At 36.1% G+C, this 12,090-nt stretch overlaps 1 protein-coding gene across 1 annotated transcript in view; it reads right to left on the bottom strand.

Moving 5' to 3' along the window:
• RORB (RAR related orphan receptor B) overlaps positions 1-11,793 on the bottom strand; it is a 279,059-nt gene extending 267,266 nt beyond the window's left edge. Inside the window, exon 1 of the mRNA XM_073670612.1 lies at positions 11,314-11,793. Coding sequence (XP_073526713.1) covers positions 11,314-11,320 — 7 coding nt within the window. The 5' untranslated portion in view covers positions 11,321-11,793. The remainder of the gene's footprint in view (positions 1-11,313) is intronic.
• Between the last annotated feature and the right edge of the window lie 297 nt (positions 11,794-12,090).

Below are 12,090 nucleotides of genomic sequence, written 5' to 3'. Positions count from 1 at the left end.
GAGATGCAAACAATTTGCCCAGACTGATTCTTATGCTTCTTGGTGGGACGTGCCGTTAATGTAATATTTGTGACCTCTTGCCTGACTTCTGTGTCAGGTTAAACATGGGTTGGATATGATGGATTTTTATTAATCCAGGGAGATTTGTACAACTAATGTACTTGGCAAATGCTCATCTCCATACATCTACTGAAATATGAACCTTTGCTGGGGCCCAGACTTGTGTATTATTGGGGCACTTTGGGTAAATGATCGTTTAGCTAACTGCAAATTAATTAGTATGACTTGAATTAATTGTAGTGTCATATACATGTTTTCTATGCCTCATTAATGCAACGGATTGTTGCGATTTATCATGTGTTAGAATATTGCAGATATGTCTGAAGATCACTATATGGATGTTATCTCAATAAGAGAGGAAAGATCATGAGGAATGGAGAGAAATGAGTAGATTATATTCCGACTGGACACTACCTTGTTTATTAATGTAAGGCTAGGTTCACATTCATCCAGTGCATCGGGCTCAGTTTGTTAAGCCTGATGAAACTCCACTGGATCACAACTGATGGCAAAACTGATGCAAACATGGCCAAGTTGCTATAAGGCTTTTTAACTATTTTGCTTTATGGCACTTATTCAGGGCTGGATCAAAATGGTACATTATATTCAAAAAACCTTGTAGCGCCTACCCAACAACTGATGCACCAGAAAGCTAGGAACAATCTTTTTAGAAATAATGGTATCAGTTCCTCAATCAGTTTCCTACAGGCATTTTAGTTAAATGTCAGATGGAAACAATGACATATCGGCAGATATATATGGAATGCATTTTAGAGATACCAGGGACCAATCAGTATTACACTATATAAATTAGACTCAAATCGGCAGATCTCACCTAAAATAGCAGAAGGTAATAACACATATCCAATGTCCATGGCCAGCTAAGAGACAATTTTGAACTGTAAATTTTGCAAAAAATCAGAAAATCAGATCTGAGGTCTCAGTAAAATATTGAGAAATGTTAGCAAAACAATGACACACTAAAGGGAATACTTTTTATATCTAAATATGAATGACTACCTACAAGATAACAAGGGCTATGGCACTTTCCTCAGCATGCAATTCTGATTTACTGACAGTAGGAAACACAAGCTATTGTAACAAGAAAGAAAACATATGTCTGTGTTTGACAGACGGCAAAACAAAGTGTATAAAACAATTTAATTGATGACAGTTAAATAAAATGATTATTTATTTATTTATTCGGCTTACTTATATAGCGCCATCATATTCTGCAGCGTTTTACAGATATTACTATCATCTTTCCTATGAGCTCACAATCTAAATTCCCTGTCAGTATGTTTTTGACAAATTAATTCTTAATTGCTGGTTATAACATGGAAAATAATGGCAAGGGCTCATTTACAAACACAGGTAGCACTTTAGGAGGAGAAACACCGGAAGCACTTTAGGAAGAGAAACACAGGTAGCACTTTAGGAGGAGAAACACAGGTAGCACTTTAGGAGGAGAAAATATTGGTCTTATGATCCTTCATAATGTATGACATCAACCCATACTAGTCTTCCTTTCTATGCTGTCATGAGTACAGTACCTAACTATATAAGTACCATTTGCATTTAAAGAGTAATGTACAGGGTTCTCTTATTATTATTGTGTTGTTATTATTATTATTATTGCTATCACTGTACAATGTTTTCTTGTTAGCATTTGCTTTTAGTTTCTGAAACTATAAAAATTGCAGTGGCTGTCCAAACGATGATCATCTCTGAATAACAATGTCATTACCTACAGGAGTAAATGTTAGTTTGCTGTGTCCTGAAGGGTTTGCATCTAGATGTACTTTCACAATACCCCTTATCTATGGATAAGAATAATTGACCAACACAGCAATTATTCCACTTCTGACCATAAGGATCCTTAAAATCTGACCTTTAGGGGTACTTGAGAAGGTAAAGAAACTCAACAGTGAAGGAAATGGAGAAGCAGAAGTAAAATCAATAGTTGGAATTTCTCACCAGCAAGTTACAGAAGCAAAGAAACATCAGCGCTCTTGGGAAGAGACTTAAAACACAAATGGCTCGCATTACATGGATGTGTTGCATCTTCACAGGTTTAGTCGGTTAATGCACTAGATGTATAGTGTCCTTCTCGCGCTCTAATGGCGACATGGTTTCGCTATTAACGCACTGCCATGCTCGTTTGCATATTAAAGACATATTAGTGTGAATGTCAAAAAGAAATATAAATGGCACACATATACATAAAGTATATAATATGGTCAAATTTTCAAAAGTACCTCTAATATGTTTAAAAAATTATGTTTAAATAATCTATAATGCAAACTTTTTTGAATACACTCACTTAACTCACTTAATTCTCGTCTGTTCCCGTGGGTCTAGTCCTTCTTATTAATCTGACCCGATGTAAATAGCTGGAAAAGGGGCAGCATGGTGGCAGCATTGGAATGGGTAAGGAATGGATCAGTAATGTGGGTATACTGTATTATATGTGTTATTATTTTTGCTTTATAGACTACTTGAATATATAAGAACATATTACTACAAAATGAACTAGTTCCTAATGAATGGAGAAAGTGAATTTATCTTCTATGCTACTATTGTTATAAACTGGTCTATATAACTATTACAAGACTAATAACGTTTGACAGTTTAATTTTTTTATTTTACTCACTTATATAGCGCCATTAATTCCACAGCGCTTTACAGACATTATCATAACAGTCTCCTCACAGTCTAGATTCCCTATCAGTATGTCTTTGGAGTGTGGGAGGAAACGGGAGAACCCGGAGGAAACCCACGTAAACATGGGAGAACATACAAGCTCCTTGTAGATGTTGTCCTTGGTGGGATTTGAACCCAGGACCCCAGTGCTGTAAGGCTGCAGTGCTAACCACTGAGCCATTCTGCTGCAAAACGTGCCATACATTTAGCATAAAGATTTGAAAAATCCATGTTTAGTTGTGGTCAGAAAATAAAATATTCTTAGGACAGTCATCTCAATAGATATCATATATCAATATTGTAGTACCAAAATTTGAATGTTTGCCAATGTTGTGAGTGAAGAAAAGGAATAAATAAGCTTTATATTTGGGAACATGGAGATTTCAAGGTGGTCATGTCATGGTTGCTAGCTAAAGAAAAAACTTTTGGGGGGTCTGTACCTTGTAGAACACACAGTTTAATGCCCTTTTAGCTTATGTTAATTATTAAGAACTTGTAAATACAACTGCAGTCAAAGCTGAACATTGAAATTCAAATACTTTGGGTTCAGTTCATCAATCTATAAGGGTCTCCAGGTTGAGCAGATGATTTGCGCTTATGATTTACACACTACACATATAGAGTGCCTATATCTCCACATAACTATCTATAGCGTGCCATAGGTTGCTCAATTTTAGCTAGTAGAGGAAGCAAATTCTTAATAGTATGATGGAATTTGGCTTTGAATAAAGTTTATGTATGATACGTCCACATCATAGACCCACTTTAATAATTTGTAAAGAAAAAAAAACTGAGATAATGAATTAATAGGTTAAATGGTTATATTTCACTATTTCTTTTCTCTTTTGGTAGAATATTGTCACTGCATTTTGTACTGATGTTACGTGTAGAAATGGAAATAGTCTGAATTGCTGCTTATCCTAGAAGTCAGGCATTTTGGGGGCCTAAGGGATTTTTTTTTTCATCCAGTAGAAATTAAATATGTCACACAAGGACGATGCCCATGTAACATTGCCATACATGAACTACTAGGGAGAATTATCTTTTCAAATTTTGGAAGCAACAGGTTCCATATTTTTAGAAGATAGGATAGGTACAGGGAGCGCCTTTTCTGTAAACCATGCATTTTATAGATATTAGAGAAAAAAAATCTTTCTAGGAGAATTATACTTCTAATTGTTTTACTTTACCAGTTTAAGAAAAAAAGTTTCATTTTGCAGAACAATGTCCCAAAAATCAACATATTTTGATGTAAACAGTTTGAACAATCTTCAGAGGCAAAACTCTAAGGGTAAAAATGTATTTGCCTTGTACAAATCCAGCATAATATAAATATTTTTTATGATAAGGAAGGATTAGTCCAACCTCTGTCATCAAGTGCTCCCTCTACAGGTAGACAATGGTGTTTCCTAAGGCCTGAAAATGACATGAAATTGTGGTTTTTCTTTTTTCTTTTGATGTTTCTGAAAGGTGCCCAGTAAATTAAAGTTTTTATATTATAATGTCAGGTAGAAAAAGTTGTAACTGGTTCTATGTTGAAAAAAATCAAGGAAAATAACACCTATCCTATATCAAAATGATCTGTAATAAAAAGGTCATTAAATTTACCAAACAGGTTTTACAATTAGAGAAAATATCCAAAAGTCAAACATCGTGTTACCTTTAGGACATTGTGGCTCTATAATTGAGCATTAATTTGCTTAATAAAAAAATAAACATTTCAGCCATTAAAACAGCAAGTAACTGCAGAAAAGAGATTATGAAGAACTGTTCAGTTGGTTTTTATCTATTCCTAACTTCTATCTTCTCGTAACCTCAGTATATTTTATTTAATAATCTAAGCTATTATACTATTTATACCTAGCATAGACTAGATTATGAATGTTTACATTGAGTTATGGACCTGAACTCATTAACATTATACCATAAAATGTACAAAAGTCTGCTTTAATAAGCAACTTTACCTCCCATTTCTATAACACTGCAGACCATCACTTACTGTATATTGGAATTGCAAGTATACCATCCCGTCAAAACACTAGCCATTAACGGACGATGGATATATATCTCAGGAAGGGTGATTCTGGCCTATAGCAATAAAATATGACCTCCGTCCTACATCAACATCTTTGGTTAGATATTCCATAGATTATATATTAATACTACCCCAAAAGATATACTAATAGTTTATATTGTTAGACCCTCTTGGGATATTGAGCGACGACAATGTTTGTAAAGTGCTGTGGAATATGTTAGCACTGAATAAGCAAACATAATAAATAATACTAAAGCTTGAAACGGGGAACGTCTGTCCTTAAGTACGAAAATGGTTGACGTGCCAAGTTTAGATTGTGTTCATGGAGCTACAGCACCAACAAAAGAAGACAAACAACCCGGAAAACATCCGTAATTATGAAGGTTATGAGTTCTACAGCCATGCGTCTTTGAGAAAAAGGCCATCATTAAGTGTCCAGACGACAATCAGTGCAGTAACTAGGTTGCTCATTGGTCCAGACAGTGTATTTTCGAGCCAGTCTGGAAGTGTTCATTTACGATTCTGAAAGAGGCTGTCACACAGTCATGGTCTGATCATCATGGCCCATGTCTATGTCATTGTCTGGCCATCATGTTGTTCTAAGAAGAACTCAGTGTAACTATTCTATTGTCTGTTATTTACACAACTGTTTTATTTAGCTTCATTTGCTCAGGATGCCGTTATAACACCTGTGGTTTCCCTCATTGTAGACTGAATAGCTAGGGTCATGGGTTGAAAGGGCAGCATATGGGCCACGCAAGGGGCTAGTTAACACAACCCATTATAATGGTGTACTGGTTAAGCTCATTCCTATTCATCAGATGATTAGTTCAATCAATATTTATTCCTGTGTGCTTCCTTTGTCTTTAGCTACGAAGCAGACATCCTTCAGTTTGAGAGCACAAGCCTTGTCTAGGGTAAATTCGCTGCTTTATTTGAAAGAAACAAATTGATTTATTTGGCAGCGAAAGACACTTTCATTTGATGCTCATCAGTTCTGTTTGAAACGTCCAGCCGTAAAAAGAACAAAGACGCCAACTTTTATATAACTCATTTAGTTGTTGTTTTTTGGGGTTTTTTTTAAGCGATTTCGAATAATAATTGGAAAATTTAATTTGTTACTTAAAATTTAGGGAATAAATTATTACAGGAAAAAAAATACTTATCAATGTGAATTAGAAGTCTTCTCAGCTGCCAAAACTTTTTTTTTAATGACATCTTGAAGACATCTCCTGAGTTTAACAAAGTGAAATTTAAATATATATTCTACTGTCGATATTCATTGTTCATATGTCAACTTTCACATACTGAACTCCTAACGCGTCCAACTTCATACGAACGTTACACTCTGGCTTGGGAAACGATAATGTAGAGGGAAACCATGTTATAAATGACTAATGTGTTGCTGTATTAATTATGCAAGTTGCATATAAAATTTATATACACTTGCTTATCTGTTCTCACATGATAACAAATGCAACTCAATCCGTGCACGAGAGGAAAACATTATCCAGTGGACATAGGGAAAGGAAACTGCTCAATATTGTTTAACTATAAGTTGGAGAAGCAAGGGATTTCTCCAAGTGCCAGCAATGACAGGGTTACATGAGATGGATGACGGACTGAAAACAGGACGCAGCTAATAAACCACTATGGCTGACAAAGGTGTGGGACTATTTAGATACAGGTAAATAATGAGCAATTAGCGGGAATGTAAAAGTGATTTTTATCATAAAGAAGCTTCTACTTTCATCTAGTTTTGCTCAAAAATATGAGAAAACCACAAACTAATAGGAAAATATTTTGCCTCATTATTCACATCTCATTTATGTCTTATATAAAACTAAACCCACTCAAAAGATAACTTTGGTTAAAAAAAAATATCCAACATGTATAACAGTAACATAAAAAAAGGGACAAACTCTGTGACTGACGGTGATGTCCTAATGCTCCCATTTTTATGAAAGGCCGCTATACTGATTGTATAGTTTTTGTCTTGTTAAATGTTCCCATCCCTATTACTGGAGAACATCCGCTTGGTTTAGCTAAAGCTGTCAGACAGAGTGCAACGTTGAATACACCACAATGCTGCTCACTGGAGCACTGTTATGCTGAAATCATTATAAAAATCACACTAATCAGGGTTTGTGTTATTTCGGGATGATACTACATCTTTGCGGCCTGGGATACAATATTACAATATAACAGATACATTTTGTCAGTGCAGTCGCTAAGAAGATATATATCTTGGTTTTGGCTGTTTTCCAAAAAGCAGCATTTAATAGAAATATTAATTGAGTATCGGTTTGTAAGATAGCTTCTGAATGCTGGGCCTTTGAGCACAATTATTTCAGCATAAAAAAGAAAATGTGACTAATCAAGGTTGTCTTGTACTTTCGGGTGTTATATAAACTTCCTTTGAAATTGAATTCTGCCTTTCTACCATAGTAAAATAATGCCGTAATAGGTGCAGAGTCAAAAACAAGACAAGACGTTTATACCGTTTTCCATATTTGTTAGGGGTCAAAATAAGGGGGGTAGAATATTACTTAAGACATAAGAATCATTGTAGCTAACACAAAATGATCTAAGCCATATCCTATCAGCTCCAATTATGACATGTATAGATGTATAATTCTATATGCAGTAAGTTATGTACAGTAATAGATATAGATAGACAGACAGACAGACAGACAGACATAGATAGATAGATGGATATGGGATAGATAGATGGATAGATAGATGGATGGATAGATGGATAGATAGATAAATGGATGGATAGATGGATAGATAGATTGATAGACGGATAGATAGATAGATAGATAGATAGATGGATAGATAGATATGGTATAGATAGATAGATGGATAGATAGATGGATTGATAGATAGATTGATAGATTATTATATTATTTTATAGGTCGGCTGCCAACTAAGACTAACATGAGACATATCCAGAATTTTCTGCTCAAGTGACCTGCACAACCAAACACTAATTTGTGTACGTCTCAGTGTAGCAGACACTTGGGCATCAGTTCAGATACTGTATACATTTACTGTATAATGGAAAGAACTGATTGGATGAATATAGAAAAGTTTTACACCTCTCACCTATGAGAATATCTGACCCAACCGTCTTACATAATAGAATTATCTAGGTCTTCCACTGTATCTTCTATTGCTTCCCAGATAAACAGATGTAACAGAGCTGTGTAACATTGTGTACTTGAGTTAACGTGATGCACTGAGTTCACCTGCAGTCCTATGTAAAACTACACGAGTTGTAATTACAGAAAAACTAAGCCCTACTACACCTCTGCATCAGGAAAAAAGTATACTCTTGATTCTGATTACATTTTTTTTATAGTACTAGACTAATAAAAACCCAGAAATCATAGAATGTGCAAAAATGAAAATAACGCTCTTTATGTCGGTTTACCCATCTCATTGTGTGTTTATAAACAGCTATAAATGTAGCATATTGATATTTTGTTACTATATATTTGGAGTAGTAACATGAAAATTAACCTTTAAAGAGATAATAATGGGATGAAGAGAATTTCTATTAGCCAAGCCTTAGGGTTTTCTTCAATATAAATGTAATACTTTACGCTCCCCTTAGAACTGATAGTTTAAGTATTTTCCAAGGCCTATGATTACGGTGATTATAAATCTAGTTGATCTATGACATAGAATATTTGAAACTACCTTGATTTATATCTGTGAATGTAGTGTGAACCAGCATCTACTATTCAACACCATGGACCTCAGGTTCACCAGCGATCAGAACTGGTTGCCCCCAGAAGTGTAAATGAGTTACATTATCTCTCCATGTCTACCTATTACCATGCCACACATCTCTTTCACCATTCCCATTCAGGGGAGTTCAGACATGATCACTTGGCTTTGATGCCAAAGAAACTGTCATGATTGATGTTGGGCAAAATGCAATACAGGGAACAATAACAAGCAATATCACATTTTGCCTTCTACAGTATTTGTAACTCCACTGGCTATGAAAAAAATCCTTGATGTTGGCCCTAGATCAAAATGTGGATGAATGTGAGTTCAAAGCTTTTGATACAATCCACTTGATTGCACACAGCAAAAAGAGAGATTTGTGTGAGGACGGGAAGGTGCATCAGAGAGGAGCAATTGTTGCAAACAATTTAAATATTACCTTGACATGAGAGTACGCCATTCTGGACAATACGGGATGTTTGGATAATATACTAAATTACTCTTGACTGATAATGATTATATATACTGTATATACACAAATGTATATCTATATATGTGTATATCTATCTATCTATCTATATATGTGTGTGTGTGTACACATATATACACATAGCTAAGCATTGCAAATCAGATTTCTATATGGATTGATCTGCAGATAGGCACTGCACACAGAGAGGAACAAGTTCTGTCCCTTTCTGCACTTATTAAAGAGTCTCCCGCCTATGGATCTGCCTCTGCTTCTTATGCCTCACAAGGTCTTTTATCTTGTCCAGCAGTTTGACAACCAATTTACTTGCGATCCTATTGATCAAGAATCAAACTTATATTCAACTGGTAACATATTCTGCAACTCTGCAATTAAAGTATGCATTGACCACTGGAAACATCCCTCTATTTTCCTCTCCTTTCCTTGGTAAGTCATTTTTTTCCTTAGCCAAGCAACAAAAATACAATTATCACTAAATCCAAATATCCTTTTTATTACTATAATTGCTTCAAAATCCCTTCAACTAAGCAACCTCACACTAATTTGTATGCATTATTCCAGAGATAAGTGCCAGATCAGCATCTTTAGCTGCTATTGTGATTGTGCTGGTAGGAAATAAATAAGTGAGGGACCCAGATTTTTAATTAGGAGCTAACAACTTTTCTGTAGTATAAACAGTCACCTGATAATAGTAAAGTACATTAATACTAATGGCCAGTGATTTCAGTGCTTAATGAAATCAGGATACAGACAGTGTACAGGACAGGCAATTATTATCTTTGGGGACCAATTTTTGATGGCTTCAGACACAATGATTTTCATTTGAAATTAATTGGGGCATCAATGATCTTGAAGCGATCAGATACAACCAACCAAAATCTATCAATCAATGGCAAAACGTATCCAATTTTTTAAAGTTGTGTAATTTTGTCATTATCAAATTATGACATGTTCTTGACAAGGAAAAGAGCCGTAATTTGGGATCCTACACCTCCTGGTTAAGAGAAGAACATGGGAATTCTGAACTGTTATGTAGTGATAAAAATATTGGATTATTGCTTTTAATAAAAGTCTCTACGTGTATCCAGAGAAACATATACTTTATTCGCTGCCCTATAGCATTGTGCTAGGTTACCTCCATTATGAAGTATGCGCTTGTATAAGAAATTAGGTTATGGTATCAGTAACAATTTACGTAATGGTATTATGTTTGGATTATGAACACCTATCATAAAAATTAGTACATAACACAAGACAAAAGTTTAGTGAAATCATTCTTATAATAATATCTATAGGTGTTACCATCTATCCGTAAAGTACTTTTCTTACTTCAACACGTATTCTTTGAAGAACATACCCAAAGCATCTTCCATTCTGTAATGGATGTACATAAACTCTGGACTACTTATAAAGTGCAATAATTGCCATCAGCAAAATAAGTAGTCCGGGTTTAGTACTCCAGCTTTCTATTAATTGTAACAAGCCTGTGTGCGCATCTCCAGACCCCCCATCCTTCCACACACAAACACCGCTCCAGTGGACATGTCTCCGCTTGGAGAGATCATGCTGCCAGTGACCTGGAAGAAGTGCCTGATTCAATTGGGATGCACAGACAGAGAGAGATCCAACCTACAGAATACTCAGCGAATGCAATAGATGAGTGTAGAACAGTAAGAAAGCTTTGTGCCAGGGGAGCCCCTCTTAAAACACTTACTAGCCACTCACTACATGAACTTAAGGGACTATCCCCTCCAGGTAAGTGATTGGATACAACCTGCAGTTTTCAAGTACTACCATAAACATTGTCCTTCCTTTTAATGGTCATACACAGTGCAATTTTTGGGAAGAATTGGAAAAATATTGACCACATTGATCAAATAATGTACACTTTGTGCATTTCACTAAATTTATTTTTGTATATAATGGCCAACCAATACTGAATAAATATCTAATCTATGCTGTGAAATCTTTCCAAAGTCTGTGACATAATCGATCAATAAGCAATACAGAAATGTAGACCGTATCTGATCAATTAATTAAAATACTAATTAATGATGAGTTAGTACTAATTCTTTTTGGAGGGTTCATCACATCTTCAGAAACAACTGCACTGTACATGGGAAGCATTCAGGTCTCTAGACATAGTAATCATCCAACTACACAAAGTAATTAGAAAAATGCCCTGCATGGTCACAGGGCACCGTCAAACAGTGACGGGCAGAGAACCATAAACTATTGGGATGAACTCAAGTGTTGGCACCCCGTAAGTGGCCTCCAAGTGCCCCCTTACCTCGCATGGTGGCAGTGAGGCGACAGACTTCTCTCTCAGCGCAATCATGAATATCCCAGGCTGGAGAGTTAGCAGACAAATCTCCTCGTAGAGACGGAGAGCAGCAGATCTAGTGAGCCAAGCATCCCTTCCGTCGTTCGTCGTTCTGCGCAGCTTTCTTCCCCTTGCTCTTCTGTGACACCGCTCCAGATTTCTTTCTGATCACTTGCACGGATGAGGAGGGGGGCTGGATTATGCAATGGGAAGCAAGTGAGCTGCCACACACAACAAGCGAACCAAAGGCAGAGAAAAGGAAGAGAAGAAGAAGCAGGGAAGAATGAGAGGCTGTGTGCAGGGAAGAGCATGTGGCTTTTCACATGACATCTGTGTCTGTTAACTGTAGGTGCAACAACCACTAAGAAAGTTGAAGGGACATGACCATAGCAGGCTCATAATGCAAATCCTGTTTGCTGTGGACCAGTGGTCCGCCCCTCTAAACAGGCTGGGGGCCGCCCTCCCATACAGGCTGTAGAGTCTCAGTTTGTTCCTTCGCCTGACAGAAAATATGTTAACTCCGCTGCTGTAACAGATACATGAATGCAGTTATTTCATGTGGAAACATTCAAAGAATCCTGTTATCTGCTCATATAACTATCCACATACCTCCCACCTGACCCCTTATGACTGACGGCTCTTCTTTTACGTCATAATACCCCAGTACTGCTTTGACTGCAAATTGTCATTGTGTTTTCTGGAGTTCATTTGACTATACAGATACATTCCTTTCAAGATTTGCAG

The sequence above is a fragment of the Phyllobates terribilis genome, unplaced genomic scaffold, assembly GCF_046119375.1.
Source record: "Phyllobates terribilis strain yellow unplaced genomic scaffold, ASM4611937v1 Scaffold_1__5_contigs__length_1240528914, whole genome shotgun sequence".
NCBI lineage: Eukaryota > Metazoa > Chordata > Amphibia > Anura > Dendrobatidae > Phyllobates > Phyllobates terribilis.
This window is presented reverse-complemented; position numbering and strand designations above follow the sequence as displayed.